General features: G+C 40.9%; 1 protein-coding gene across 6 annotated transcripts in view; it reads right to left on the bottom strand.

Moving 5' to 3' along the window:
- Rnf216 (ring finger protein 216) overlaps positions 1 to 16,167 on the bottom strand; it is a 150,939-nt gene that overhangs the window by 36,171 nt on the left and 98,601 nt on the right. For all 6 annotated transcript variants that reach the window (XR_005089848.1, XM_028862593.2, XM_028862592.2 and 3 more), the window contains one exon: positions 4,586 to 4,808. Coding sequence is in view for 5 of the 6 variants with exons in the window: in XM_028862593.2 (XP_028718426.1) it covers positions 4,586 to 4,808 (223 nt within the window). In the remaining variant the exon portion in view is untranslated. The remainder of the gene's footprint in view (positions 1 to 4,585; positions 4,809 to 16,167) is intronic.

Raw genomic sequence — 16,167 nt, 5'->3', positions numbered from 1 at the left:
AGAATGCTGGGAGCAACTGATCCCTAGTGAACTGCTACTCTAGTCCAGGGTTGTCTACTTCTGGACTCACAGAGGGAGAAAGGTATCTCTAGCTGTTTAAACAGACACTTTCTCTTTCATTTTTGGGTGCTGAACCTAGGTCCTCCCATATGTGCTAGGCAACTGTTCTGCTAAGTCACAATCAGCTTTTGCTATTTTTAGTGCGCGCGCGCGCGCGCGCGCGTGTGAGACACTTGTAGAGGTCAGAGGATAACTTGAAGGAGTTGGTTCTCTCCTTCTACCATATGGCTTCTGGCATGAAACTCAGGTCACAGGCTTAGCAGCAAGTTCCTTTATCTACTGAGCCATTTCACTGGCCCCTCTCACTATTTTAGGCTCGATGTTACTTAAATCTAAGTTGACGATCCTTTTTTTGTTTTGTTGGTTTTTTCAAGATAGGGGTTCTCTGTGTAGTTTTGGTGCCTGTCCTGGATTTCGCTTTGTAGACCAGGGTGGCCTCGAACTCACAGAGATCCACTTGGCTCTGTCTCCCGAGTGCTGGGATTAAAGGCATGCACCACCACCATCTGGCGATGATTTTTTTTTTCCAAAATTTATTTATGCATATGTGTTACCTGCATGTTATTCCTGTGCACTACACTAGTTCCTGATGCCTATGGAGTCCAGAAAAGGATGCTGGATTCCATAGAACTGGAGTTATAGATGGTTGTGAGCTGGGAACCAACCCTGGGTCCTCTGTAAGAGCATTGAGTGCTCTTAACTGCTGAGCCATTTCTCTAGCTCCTAAGTTGACAATTCTTTTTTTTTTTTTTTTTTTCTTTTTCTTCAAGACAGTGTTTCTCTGTATAGCTTTGCGCCTTTCCTGGACAATTCTTTTAAAAAACTTTTATCATTTATGCTGGGTGCTGGTGGCAGCACGCCTTTAGTCTCAGCACTTAGAGGCAGAGGCAGGTAGATCTCTATGAGTTCAAGGTCAGCCTGGTTCACAGAGCTAATTCCTAGACAGCCAAGGCTACAAAAAGAAAACGTGTCTAGATAAACCCCAAAACAAAACAAAACAAAACAAAAAAACCAAAAACAAAAACTAAAACAAAAAAACCCAAACCCACAACAAGAAACTATTTATTTGTCTATGGATGTTGTGCTTGTCACAGGGCATATGTGAAGGTCAGTGGACAACCTGGGAATTTAGCTCTTTCCTATTTTGTGGGTCATCTCACGGGCCCAAACGCCAGTTTTTTCTTAGTCTGGTCCTAAGTTGGACCTTCTGTACTATAAAGTCATCCTCTTGGTTTTCTAGAGGTACTTCTTATTGTTTGGACAAGTATTCTATCCCGGCTGCCTAATGTCCCCTTCCCAAACTGTACAGTAGATAATGTAGACTGTAACACCATGAAGGGGCTCCAGTGGCACTCAGACCTTCTCACTTGTCACAGTTCAGTACCTGTGAGCCACTCCTGCCTTCTTTCTGGGCCACAACAAACTGAATTTTATCTTCCTGGTGGCCTTTCGTCTCCTTTAGGTTTAAATACAGATGTTGTCTCCTGGAGATGCCTCTCTAGCTTTTGCTAATATTGGCTAACTCTGACTAGTCTGAAACTATTAAACCATGAAAGATTGTTTCATACTGTATCAGGGCCTTTCTGCTCAACAGGTTGGTTTTGCCACCACTGCCTAGTTAAAAATGAAGAAATGGAGGCTGCAAAGATGCCTCTCTTACTGCTTTTGTAGAGGACTGGGATTCAGTTCCTAGCACCCACACAAACATCTGCAACACCATGTGCATGGGATTTAGCACGTGCTTCTGGCCTTGGCAGACACCAAGCACAAAAGTGGTGCATGTATAAATGTGTAGGCAAACACTCACACATATAAAATAAAAACGAGTAAGTCTCAAAAAAAAAAAAAAAAAAAAAGAGAATGAAGAAATGGCTCACATCTATAATCCTAAAATTTGAGGTGGAGGTCAGCCTATGCTATATGAGATTTAGCCTCAAAAACCAAGCTAAAATCCAAATGGAAGAAATCAATAAATCTGTTATCACTTCATAATTAACATTTTTTGTTGTTGTTGTTTTTGAGACAGGCTGTCATGTAGCCTAGGCAATACTTTTACCTCAGTCTTCTGAGTACTAGATTTATAGAAGTGAACTGCCATAGCTACCTAGCTTTTCTTTAGAGACAGGATCCCCTAGTCCCCCGCTTCTCTAGCCTGCCACCACAGGGTTTCTCTGTGTAACAGCTCTGGTTGTCCTGGAATTCACAGAGATCTGTCTATTTCTGCCTCTGGAGTGTTGGGATTAAAGGTGTGCACCACCATGCCCTGCTGACAGGGTCTTTTTAAAAATTCTGACCACAGCCTTCCCTCCCTCCACTCCTTCCAGTTGCCACCCTCTCCCCACTGCTCCTCCATTTCCTTTCAGAAAAAAAGTACGCTTCTCAGTGATATCAAACAAATACGGCATAGCAAAATGCAGTAAGACTAGGCACAAACCCTCATATCAAGGCTGGAAGAGGAAAAAGGTGTCTTTTTTGTTTGTTTGTTTTTTGAGACAGGGTTTCTCGGTGTAGTCTTGGCTGTCTTGGAACTCAGTCTGTACACCAGGTTGGCCTTGAACTCATAAAGATCTGCCTACCTCTGCCTCTGAGTGTTGGGATGAAAGGTGCGTGCTACCACCGTTTGGCTGTTTTTTTTTTTTTTTTTTAAAGATTTACTTATTTTATTCGTATGGGTGTTTTACCTGCATTGTATGTATGTATACTCCATGTGTACAGCATCCTCTGAGGTCAGGGAGGGTATAGGAACCTCTAGAGCTGGAGTTACAGGAGGTGTGAATCAACAAGTAGGTGCTGAGTATGGAACATGCATCCTCTATAAGAGTAGCCAGTGCTCTTAACTGCAGAGCCATCTCTCCAGCCACCTGGTGACAGACAGGGTTGATGGTCTCATATAGCCTAGGAGGGCCTGGAACCTGTATGTAGTTGAAGATGACTTTGAACTTCTGATTTCCTTTCACTTTACCAGTGATGGGAGTGTAGGTGTGCACAAACATTCTAGGTTTATGTGGTGCTAGGGATGATATCCAGGGCTTCATGCATACCAGGCAAGCACTCTAACAACTGATTTACATTTCCAGCCCAAATAAAAATATTCTTCTAATGCTAATGCTATTATTATTTAAAAGATTTTAAAAAAAGATTTTATATGTATGACTGTTTTGCCTGCATTTTTGTCTGTAAACCATATGTATTCCTGGTGCCCACGAAGGTCAGAAGGCTGCATCAGATTTCCTAAAACTGGAGCCAGGGATGTATCACAATATGCTACTAGAAACTGAACCCAGGTCCTCTGCAAGAGCAACAAGTGCTCTTAATTGCTTAGCCATTTCTTTAGTCCCCTATATTATTCTTTTGTGGTATTGGACATTGAACACAGTGCCTCTTGTGTGCTAGGCAAGTGTTCTAATAACATTATTATTTTTATTATTATTTTGCTTGTTTCTTCTTTGTAGCTATGACTGTCCTGGAACTAGAGATTCACCTGCCTCTACCTCTCAAGTGCTGGTATTAAAGGAATGTGCCACTACTGCCCAGCATAACATTATTTTTTAAAGCTTAAATCAAGAACGAAGCTGGGGGGGAAGGAGGTGGCACCAGCATATACCTTTAATCCCAGCACTCAGGAAGCAGAGGCAGGAGGATCTCCAAGTTCAAGGCCAGCCTGGTCCACAGAATGATTTCCAGGCCAGCCAGGGATACATAAAGAAATCCTCCCTTGAAGAAAACAAAAAGAAAAAATGCTGCTGATATTAAGCTACCTTTGCATTTCTCCAAGATACTGCATCCAATGTTTTTGCTTTCCTTTTAAATTTTTTGGGATAGGGTCCCAAATCCCCCTAAATAGCCTTAAACTTGTAATCCTCGTGTCTCATCCTCTGAATGCTGGAATTATAAGTGTGGGGTCATGTTTCCCTGTGAGGCGCCTGAAAACTCTGCAGCACTCTTTCTAGTGAAAGCTGTGGGGCTCTGGTGGCACTACTGTGTTGTTGGCAACTCTCCATTGCTCTGTATAACATTTCAGATGGCAGAGAAAATGTTTATTTCCTAGAAGGCCAGGAGTTTGCCCACAAGACTTTTTCTGAGATGGGGGTCACCTCTGTTTCTTGGTAGATCTCAATGATTCTCCTATCTCAGCCTCCTGAGAACAGCCACAAGTCATGTCCACTACACCCAGTTGTATCTTGTGATAAATATTTTTTGATGACATTCTCAGTTTTTCTTTTTTCTTTTTTTTTTTTTTTGGTTTTTCGAGAGATGCTTTCTTAGTGTAACAGTCCTGGCTGTCCTGGAACTCACTTTGTTGACCAGGCTGGCCTTGAACTCTGCCTCCTAAGTGCTGGGATTAAAGGTGTGCACAACCACCGCCCAGCCCCTCAGTTTTTCTTGTGGTTATTGGTCTATGTAATTTCTTGTATGTTTCTATGAGTCAGAACCTGTCACATATATACAAAATATTTTCATTAAAGAAATGTGTGGCTGTTTTCCCATACATGGAACTGTCATGGGCTGCCACGTATCTACTCACAGTGGGGTCGGTCCAGAGGGAGCACCTGGAACATTCTTGGCAAGGGGCTCCTGGAGATCGAGGATGCTGGCAGAAATGGTCATAGCCATTGATAGAAACTCGGCAGAGATAGCACATCTGGGCACCACAGCGGCAAGACATGCGATTGCAGCCTTCTGATTTGATGAGGCCGGTCCCACACTTGTGGCATTTTCTAATGCGAGCAGCAGTCATTTTTTCTTCACTGAGAAAAAAAAACAAAACAAAAAAACAAAAGACAACAACTGGAGTTGATAGGGAAGGCAAATGAAAAATAATATGGAAATTAATGTAATTTTTTTCCACGAGTAATGACTGAGTCTTCTGGTTACGTCCAAACAGTGAAAAGGGCGTGTGTTTTGGAGTCTGAGAACTATCAACTGTATTACCTTGGGTAAATTTCCCAACTGCCAGGAGACTCAGTTTTTTTTTACTTTTAAATTGGGAAAGCATAACGTTCTAATGATGTTTTTGGAATCCAAGTAAGATTCAAAGCCAAATATTTGGCACAATGCCTGGCACTTAACATTTAGAAAAATGACTTATTCATTCTAGAAATCCTACAGGTTGATAACATGGAGAAGAAATTAAGCTTCTTAAATCAAATTTTATTTACGCAAAGCTAGTACCTAAGAACTGGGAGGCCAAACCTTATACAACCTGGGCCTCTGAACACTTGGCCTGAGAATGAGCAATCCTATGGCCAGTCTACTACTTCCCTGTTGAAAAAGCATGTCAAAAGTTCACACTTGCCGGGCGGTGGTGGTGCACGCCTTTAATCCCAGCACTCGGGAGGCAGAGCCAGGCGGATCGCTGTGAGTTTGAGGCCAGCCTGGGCTACCAAGTGAGCTCCAGGAAAGGCGCAAAACTACGCAGAGAAACCCTGTCTCGAAAAACAAAACAATACAAAACAAAAAAACAAAACAAAACAAAAAAAAGTTCACACTCACACAGTTCCCTGCTGGGGATGTCTTTCTGTATGCTGTGAATGTGTTGCTCTGATTGATTGATAAATAAAATGCTGATTGGCTGGTAGCCAGGCAGGAAGTATAGTATAGGCAGGACAAGTAGAGAAGAGAATTCTGGGAAGTGGAAGGCTGAGTCAGGAGACACTACCAGCTGCTGCCATGAGAAACAAGGTGTAAAGTACCAGTAAGTAACGAGCCACGTGGCAACTTATAGAATGACAGAAATGGGTTAATTTAAGATGTAAGAACTAGATAACAAAAAGCCTGAGCCATTAGGCCAAACAGTTTAATAAGCGTCTGTGTGTTTATTTGGGTCTGAGTGGCTGTGGGCCTGGGGGTTGGGACTAAAGTGAGACTATTTCTAGAACCATCTGAACTGATAAGGAGGACTTTTTGCTAGTGACTTCTTGTTGTGTTTTTACAGTGCTGCTCCCAATTATAAACCAATACCTTTCACCTTTCTCTGTTACACTGAGGGCCTTAAAAAGGCAGAGGGAAGGGAGGCAGGGTCAGAACAGGTTTGCTACTGAGACAAAGGGTAGCCAGCTACAAGATGAACCAGTGAGGGAGTTCAGCAGGATGTGCTGCAATCTAAGAGGTGAGTCTAGGCAGGAAGTGCTTCCACTGCACTACAGATATTTACACACTGCTGCAGTTTCCTCCTTAGACATCAGACCATGTATCTAAAAATAGTAAGATGCATTAGAAAACTGGCTGCTACTTATTTAGGCCCAGTCTTTTAGTGGCCTGAAATGAAGAAAGCAGAACTTTACTTGGAAAGAATTTACACCCAGTTCAAGTGACAGAAGAACTGATGATTTCTAAATTTTGTTGAAAAGACCAAGCTTAATTAATCAATTAATTAATTTTTTGGAATCAGGGTCTCACTAAGCCTTGGCTGGCCTAGAGCTTCACTACATAGACTCAAGGTTCCGCCAGGATGTAGTGGCACATGCCTTCAATCCTAGCACTTGGGAAACAAGAGGCAGGCAGATCTGAATTCTAGGACAGTCTGGGCTACTCCAGAAAACCCCTGTTTTGAAAAACCAAAACAACAACAACAAAACAAACCAGAAAGGGCAAGAATAGGCTCATGCCAAACAAGAACTGCTACTACGAGAATGTGCTGCTGGATGGAACTGAGGAGCCATAGCTGCTTCTTTTGTTAGAGTGATACGGCAAGAAGACTGTGATCTAGGCAGGAAGGAGTCCTACAGGATGTGCTTCCAGAAGTAGGACAGGAAGAGAAGCCTAACTGAGGCTGGCTATGTTCAACAGGAAGACTCAGGGACATCCTCTGTGCAGCAAGCTGACACCCCATGATTCTGTCACTACTCAAGGATAATAGGAAGTAATCTTAGGGGTTCCAACCCCCCAAGGCCAAGATTTTACTATGCAGATAAGGCTGACTTCAAACTTACAGGGACCCACCTATCTCTTTCTCTTAAGTGCTGGGATTATAAATGTATATCACAACTAGCTTAGGACAACTTCTTAAAAAAAATAATTAAGAAATAGGGTTAATAGCTCAGTTGGCAAAGTGCTTGCCATATACAAGCATGACTTAAATTGAGAACTGTGGCAGTACATGTGTCTTAGCCCAGTACTGTAGAGGTGGATACAGGAAGAACCTAGTCTTGCTGAATTAATGAGTTTTAGGTTCAATGGGAAACCCTAACCAAAAAAAAGATAGGGTCTTAGCTGGGCGGTGGCGGCGCACGCCTTTAATCCCAGCACTTGGGAGGCAGAGGCAGGCAGATCTCTGAGTTCGAGGCCAGCCTGCACTATAAAGTGAGTTCCAAGATAGCCAGGGCTATACAGAGAAACTGTCTCAAAAACCAAAAGACTACAGAGGCAGGCAGAGCAGCTGCAGAGGCAGGCAGAGCAGGGGCAGAGACGCGGTCGTTATAAAGACCAAAAACTGAGCTATTACCCGCTGAGGAGTTAGTGAAAGCAAGGAGATTAAGAGCTTGGAACATGCCTTTAATCCCAGCACCTGGGGAAGAAGCCATCTCTGGGGGACGTGACCAGAACAGATCTGAACACTCTGTCTGAGGCCAACCCAGGGCCTAGCTGCTGATCCTGCAAAATCCAACAACTTGGAGGTGTTGGTGAGATTACTCTACTAAACAAACTGCTCAGCTGAGATACATTCGGGAGAGGATTCAGAATCCTACAGTCTGCAGTCTGAGGAAACAAGATCAGCTGAGGAGTTGACAAATGAGCAAAATGCGACCTGAGAACACAAAAGAAGGCACCGCCCAGCCACCGAACCAGATCACCAGAATCATAATCCTACACTACACCGACTGGGAACAGGTAAGCCCCCATCTCCAGACCGGCATTCTATACATGCAAGACCTGAACATACCAAGGCAGAAGCAGAAGAAATCAACCCTAAAAATGACTTTAAGAAGATTATAGAGACCCTTAAAGAGGAAATAAAAAATGCCATTAAAGAGGAAACAAAAAACTTCATTAAAGAGGAAATAAAAAAATATTCCCTTAAAGAAATGGAAGAAAAAACAATCAAAAAATTGGAAGAAATCAAAGAAAGCCAAGAAAAAAGTAATTAAGCAGATGAAGGAAACAATTCAAGATTTGAAAATTGAAATTGAGACAATAAAGAAAACACAAAATGAGGGAATGCTGGAAATAGGAATCCTGACTAAACGAACAAAAACTACAGAAGCAAGCATAACCAACTGAATGCAAGAGCTGGAACAGAGAATCTCTGACATTGAAGACACGATAGAGAAAATAGATTCGTCAGTCAAAGAAAACACTAAAGACCAAACCTAAGAATAATAGGGATAGAAGAAGGAGAAGAATATCACCTCAAAGGCACAGAAAATATATTCAACAAAATTATAGAAGAAAACTTTCCTAAAGAAAGAAATACCTATGAAGATAAAAGAAGCTTACAGAACACCACATAGACTGGATAAAAAAAAAAAAAAAAAGTCCCCTGGCCACATAATAATCAAAACACTAAACATACAGAACAAAGAAAAAATATTAGGAGCCGCAAAGGAAAAAGACCAAGTAACCAGACTTCTCAATAGAGATTATGAAAGTTAGAAGGTCCTGGACAAATGTTATGCAGACACTAAAATTATAGAAAGCCTACAATCTCATAGAAACTGAATAATGCCCACCTGAAACACCAATGGGCCAAGGAAGAAATAAAGAAATTAAAGATTTCCGAGAATTAAATGAAAATGAAAGTACAACATACCCAAACTTATGGGACACTATGAAAGCAATGCTAAGAGGAAAATTCATAGCTCTAAATACACACATAAAGAAGATGGAACAATCCCATACCAATGATATAACAGCACAACTGAAAGCTCTAGAACAAAAAGAAACAAACTCACCCAGGAGAAATAGATGCCAGGAAATAATCAAATTGAGAGCTGAAATCAATGAAATTGAAACCAAGAGAACAATACAAAACAAAACAAAAAACCCCAAAAACAAAACAAAAAAACAGCCCAAAAAACAATGAAACAAAGAGTTGGTTCTTTGAAAGAAATCTACAAGATAGACAACCCCCTAGCCAAATTAACCAAAAGGCAAAGAGAGAGCACCTAAATTAACAAAATCAGAAATGAAAAGGGAGACATAACAATAGACAACGATGAAATCCAGAGAATCATTAGGTCATACTTCAAAAACCTGTACTCCACAAAATTTGGATTTAATATAGTACTTGAAGTTCTAGCTAGAGCAATAAGACAACAAAAGGAGATCAAAGGGATATAAATTGGAAAGGAAGAAGTCAAACTTTCACTATTTGCAGATGATATGATAGTATACATAAGTGACCCCAAAAATTCTACCAGGGAACTCCTACAGCTGATAAACTCCTTCAGTAAAGTGACAGGATACAAGATCAACTCAAAAAAAAAAAAAATCAGTAGCCCTCCTATACACAAATGATAAAAGGGCTGAGAAAGAAGTCAGAGAAACATCACCCTTTACAATAGCCACAAATAATATAAAATACCTTGGGATAACACTAACTAAACAAGTGAAGGACCTTTTTGATAAGAACTTTAAATCTCTAAAGAAAGAAATTGAAGAAGATAGCAGAAAATGGAAGGATCTCCCATGCTCATGGATAGGTAGAATTAACATAGTAAAAATGGCAATCTTACCAAAAGCAATCTACAGACTCAATGTAATCCCCATCAAAATCCCAACACAATTCTTCACAGACTTGGAAAGAAAAATACTCAACTTCATATGGAAAAACAAAAAACCCAAGATAGCTAAAAGAATCCTGTATGATAAAGCAACCTCTGGAGGCATCACCATCCCTAACATCAAGCTCTACTATAGAGCTATAGTAGTAATAAAAACAGCTTGGTACTGATATAAAAACTGACATACAGACCAATGGAATCAAATCGAAGACCCTGACATTAATCCATGCACATATGAACACCTGATTTTTGACAAAGAAGCTAAAACTATACAATGGAAAAAAGAAAGTATCTTCAACAAATGGTGCTGGCATAACTGGACGTCAATATGTAAAGATTACAAATAGATCCATATCTGTCACCATGCACAAAACTCAAGTCCAAGTGCATCAAAGACCTCAACATAAATCCAGTTACACTAAACTTAATAGAAGAGAAAGTAGGAAGTACTCTTTGAATGCATTGGCACTGGAGACCACTTCCTAAATATAACACCAACAGCACAGACACTGAGCACAACAATTAATAAATGGGACCTCTTGAAACTGAGAAGCTTTTGCACGGCAAAAGACACGGTCAATAAGACAAAAAGACAGCCAACAGAATGGGAAAAGATCTTCACCAACCCCACATCTGACAGAGGATTGATCTCCACGGTATATAAAGGACTCAAGAAACTAGACATCAAAATACTGAACAATCCAATTAAAAAATGGGCTAAAGAGCTAAACAGAGAATTAACAAAACAAGAATCACAAATGACTGAAAGACATTTAAAGAAATGCTCAACATCCTTAATCATCAGAGAAATGCAAATCAAAACGACTCTGAGATACCACCTTACACCTGTCGGAATGGCTATGATCAAAAACACTAATGACAGTCAATGTTGGAGAGGATGCGTAACAAAGGGAACACTCCTTCACTGTTGATGGGAATGTAAACTTGTACAACCACTGTGGAAATCAGTATGGTGGTTTCTCAGAAAATTAGGAATCAAACTACCTCAATACCCAGCCATCCCACTCTTGGGCATATACCCAAGGAATGCTCAATCATACCACAAAGATACATGTTCAACTATGTTCATTGCAGCACTATTTGTAACAGCCAGAACCTGGAAACAACCCAGATGCCCGTCAACTGAAAATGGATTAAGAAAATGTGGTACATATACACAATGGAGTACTACTCAGCAGAGAAAAACAATGACAGCATGAAATTTTCAGGCAAGTGGATAGAACTAGAAAATATCATCCTGAGTGAGGTAACCCAAACCCGGAAGGATAAACATGGTATGTACTCACTCATAAGTGGATTCTAGATATAAAGCAAAGAACAATCAGACTCTAACCTACAGAACCAGGGAGGCTCTATAGCAGGGGGGACCCTAGGATGACTGTGGCTTATTAAGTTTTGGTTTTACTCAATTACTGGGCAAGCCTCAATGAAACATTTCACTATTAGGGTAAGAATTTATACTGTATCAAGCTGATAATAGAAAAATAAATAAAAAAATGTTTTTCTATTAAAACAAAAAAACCCAAAAGAGACAGACAGACAGGGTCTCATTTTGTGTTTTGGCTGGCCTGGAATTTGCTATGTAGGCCAGGCTGACTTCTAAATCACAGAAATCCACCTGCCTCTGTCTCCTTAGCACTGGAATTAAAGGTGTGCCCACCATGCTCAACAAATAAATATATTTTAAATGGCTTTTTTCCCCCCAGAGCTGAGGACCGAACCCAGGGCCTTACGCTTAGCTAGGCAAGCATTCTACCACTGAGCTAAATCCTCAACCCCTTAAATGGCTTTTAACTCAATCTTTGTATGAGTGTTCTGCCTATACCTATGTGTGTGCAAAAAACATGTATATGCTTGGTGCCCATGAAGCTAAAAAAAAGAATGTCTTATCCCCTCGGACTAGAGTTATAGATGGCTGTGAGCCACCAGGTAGGTGCTGGGAAATGAACCTGGGTCTTCTGCAAGAGTGTGCTGGCTCATTTTATACCAACTTGACACAAACTAGAGTTATCTGAAAGGAGGGAACCTCAATTGAAAAAATGCCTCCCTAAGACCCATCTGTATGGCATTTTCTTAATTAGTGATTGATGGGGAGGGCCCAGCCTATGGTGGGTGGTGCCATTTTTGGACTGGTGGTCCTAGATTCTATAAAGCAGGTTGAGCAGGCCATAAAGAGCAAGCCAGTAAGCAGCCATAAAGAGCAAGCCAGTAAGCAGCATCTCCCCCCCTCCTCTCCCCATGGCCTCTGCATCAGCTCTGGCTTCCAGGTTCCTGCCCTGCTTGAGTTCCTATCCTGACTTTCTTCAGTGATGGATGGACTATGAATGTGGAAGTGAAAGCCAAATAAACCCTTCCCTCCCCCAGTTGCTTTGGTCACGGTGTTTCATCACAATAGTCACCCTGACTAAGACCAAGAGTAATAAGTGCTCTTAAATGCTGAGCCATTTCTCCAGTCCAAATAAAATAGTTTTCAAAACAACAACAAAGAGCTGAAGAGTGACTAAGAAGACAAATATGTACATATTCAACACATACCACTCCTCCCACACTTACCCAGAAACAAAACCAATCATTTTGCCTGTAGCTACCCTAACAGTTACTTTGCTAAGGTTTAACTTGTATTTCTCTGATGACTAATACAATAGAACACTCTAGTGACTGCATCACTTCCTCATTTTCTTAAAGAAATACCTATTGAAATTATCTATCTTTGGGTTGGACTAGATTTTCTAGCTGCATTCAAGATTTCTATTTGGTCTGCGACTAGCTCTGTGGGAGAGCACTTGCCAGGCATGTGTAAGACCTTATGATAAATTTCTAGTATTGAGAATGAACTAAAAATGAATACTCCCTCAAACCAAAACCAAAACGCTTCTCTACTTGTTCTTGACCTTTGGCAGTTTGACTTTCATTCATGTGTCTTGTCTTTTTTTAAACCTTTATTCACGTTCTTAAATCTGAGAAGTTTTTACCCATTCTTTCTTCAAGTGTTTTCTCTGATCCCTTTTTGTACCTTTAAATAGGAATATAGCATATAACGTGCCACAGGTCCCTTAGGATCTGTTCATTCCTTTTCTGTTTTTTCTCTCTCCATTTTTCCAACTGGGTGATGTCAATTCAGCAATCTTCAATAATCTAATCTATGGTAATATTTTATTTGCACTGAAATGTGATTTTAATTTTATGTTAATAAATAAAGTTGCCCTGGGGTCAGAGCTATTAGAGCCATAGCAAGAGCGTGGTGGTTAGAAGAGCTAGGTAGATTTCTGTGTGTTCAGGGATACAGCCAGTATTGGAGACATACGCCTTTAAGACCTGGAGGGCAGTACTTACAGGCAGTGATGAGGCAGTCATGTGGTTGGGTTTACAACCAATGAGAAGGCAGAACAGAAAGACTATTTAAAGACAGACAAACAGGAAGAAGCTCTCTCTCGGGGAAGCTAGGAGCACTGCAGGAGGTAAAATTTTATCTCTGAGCTCTGACCTCTCGGCTTTCTCTTTTATATTGGCTCTGTGTTTCTTATTTTAATAAGACGATTGGTTACATTTACACTAATCGCTCCCCCCCCAAAAAAAAAACAGGGTCTCACTATGTAGCTCTGGCTGTCCTAGAACTCACTATGCTATGCAGACCAGGCTGGCCTCGAACTCAGAGATCCACCTGCCTCTACCTCCTGAGTGCTTGGATTAAAGGCATGGTATCACTAAACCAGGCTCATTATTTTCTTTATTATTTTTTTAAAAATGTAGATGAGTATCTTGCCTTCACATATGGAAGTGTACCACTTGTGTAACAGTGCCCTCAAAGGCCAGAAGAGGGCCTTGGATCATCTCTGAACTGGAGTTATAGTTGTGAGCTGCCATGTGGATGCTGGGAACCAAACTTGGGTCATCTGAAAGAATAGCCAATGTTGTTAACCAGTGAGTCATCTCGAGCCCCTCTTTTCTTTTGAGACAAAATCTAATGCAGGCCTCAAATTTCCTATTTAGCTGAAGATGACCTTGAACTCCTGATCCTTCAGTGTTGACAGCCTAAGTGCTAGAACAGGCTTGTACCATTGTAGCCAGTTTTATGAAGTGCTGAGAATTCAACTTAGGGCTTTGTGTATACAAGGTAGACCATTTACTAATTTCGTTATATCACTAGCCCTCTCTGATTCATTCTTTTGCTCAAATCTGTTATTACATTTTCATATTTTTTCACTGTAGCTCTTGTAACTTTCTTTTTTTCCAGATCTGAGGACCGAACCCAGGGCCTTGTGCTTGCTAGACAAGTGCTCTACCACTGAGCTAAATCCCCAACCCGCTCTTGTAATTTTCAATGGTGTCTTTCCATAATCTTTTATTATGATATTTTCCACTTGCTCACTCACCGTAGAACTAGTTTCTTCTGTCCATGGCTTCTTTTTACTCTCTGACAAAAACAAGTTTTTTTTTTTTTTTTTTTTTTTTTTTTTTAAAAAGACAGGGGTTCTCTGTGTAGTTTTGGATCTTGCTCTGTAGACCAGGCTGGCCTCAAACTCACAGAGATGTGCCTGGCTCTGCCTCCTAAGTGCTAGGATTAAAGGTGTGCACCACTGCCGCCTGGCAAGACAAAAGATTTTAAGGATTTGTATAACTGTCCACAGCTTTTCCTCCTGTGAATAGTCCACACTTCCCTAGTTTCTTTGAATGCCTTGTAAATTATTGCTGAAAATTGGATATTTTAAATACTGTACGTGGAAATTACAAATCAGACTGCTTCTTGGAGGTTTGGCAGTTAGGAGACTAACAAGCTCTTTTGTGGTGGTATTGTGTTCCCCAAAATATTGTGTACTCTAATAAATTTATCTGGGGTCAGAGAACAGACAGCCACTAGATACAAAGGCTAGAAAATGGTGGCACTCACACCTTTAATCCTAGCATTTCCAGAGATAGAAATCCCTCTGGATCTCTGTGAGTTCAAGGCCACATTGGAAATAGCCAAGCATGGTGACACACACCTTTAATCCCAGAAAGCCAGCCTTTAATCCCAGGGAGTGGTGGTAGAAAACAGAAAGATATATAAGGCGTGAGAACCAGAAACTAGAAGCATTCGGCTGGTTAAGCATTTGGCTGGTTAAGAATTCAGGCTTTTAAGCAACAATTCAGCTGAGAGCCATTGGGATGAGGACACAGAGGCCTCCAGTCTGAGGAAACAGGACCAGCTGAGGAACTGGCAAGGTGAGATAGCTGTGGCTTGTTCTGTCTCTCTGATCTACCAGCATGGACCCCAATAACTTGCCTCAGGTTTGATTTTATTAATAAGAACTTTTAAGATTCCTGCTACACTCTTTCCTAGGTATTTTATTTTCTATTGTGTGGGGTGATGATTAGTGATCAGTGCTGGAACTGAGAGAGCATTTTAAGTTCTGGAGCCAAACACATAGAAAAAAGGAAAAACTGTTGTCCTGATCCCTGCTGGCTGGTTCTGACTCTGCATTCCTTCCACCTAGCAAGGCTACTTTTAGCTCTCACTTGCCTTGTATCATTTGCATGGTCACAGTGGAAGCCTAAGGCCCTCTCAGATTCATCTTAAGTGTGGCACCCTGGTCCCCTTGTCATTCATACAGCCTCATAGGTCTAAGGCTGCTGCAACTAGGTCTGTCTTTAATCCTATAAACAAAATCCATGTGGAGGCTGTTAAGTCCAAGGTTTGCCTCTGGCAGCTTCTGCCAAGCTAATTGTTGCTTAAGTATGAAGGGTGTACTTTTTTTTCAGCTCCATACACAACCTTTTTTAGCAGCATCATTTTCCTTTGAGTGTATTAATTTTTTTTTTTAAAAGAAAAAAAACTCTGATGAGTCATCAGGCTGATTACCTGTGTTCACATGTGAAACCTTTACTTTACTCCATGACCCTGATTTTGTTAGACAGGATGGTTTAGTCACTCAAGCTGGAATCCTGAGAATCATTATTGAATCCATCTTCTTTCACATTCCCATCTATCCTTCCAATTTACCTCTTTAAAGATTTCCTAAATCTGCCAGGCACAGTGGCATCCACCTTTAGTCCCAACACTCAGGAAGCACAGGCAGGCAGATCTAGATCTAGAGAGTTCAAGGTCAGCCTGTTCTATCTATCGAGTTCCAAATAGACAGGGCTATGTACAGATCCAATCTCAAAAAAAAAAAAAAAAAAAAAAAAAAAAAAAAAAAAAAAAAAACAAACAAATAAGCAAACAAAACAAAACACACCACTCTCACCACCACCACCAAACCCACGCCCCCCTTTCAGTGTCATGATCCCTTGAGGCTCTATTAACTGTAGTTTGGACTACTGCAGTGGTTTTCTTTTTTCTTTCCCCCTTTTTTTGAGAGTCTTTCCTAGTCCATTCTGGTCTTCA

The sequence above is a fragment of the Peromyscus leucopus genome, chromosome 23 (genome assembly GCF_004664715.2).
Source record: "Peromyscus leucopus breed LL Stock chromosome 23, UCI_PerLeu_2.1, whole genome shotgun sequence".
Taxonomy (NCBI): Eukaryota; Metazoa; Chordata; class Mammalia; order Rodentia; family Cricetidae; genus Peromyscus; species Peromyscus leucopus.
Note: the sequence above shows the minus strand (reverse complement) of the source record. Positions and strands in the feature narration are given on the sequence as shown.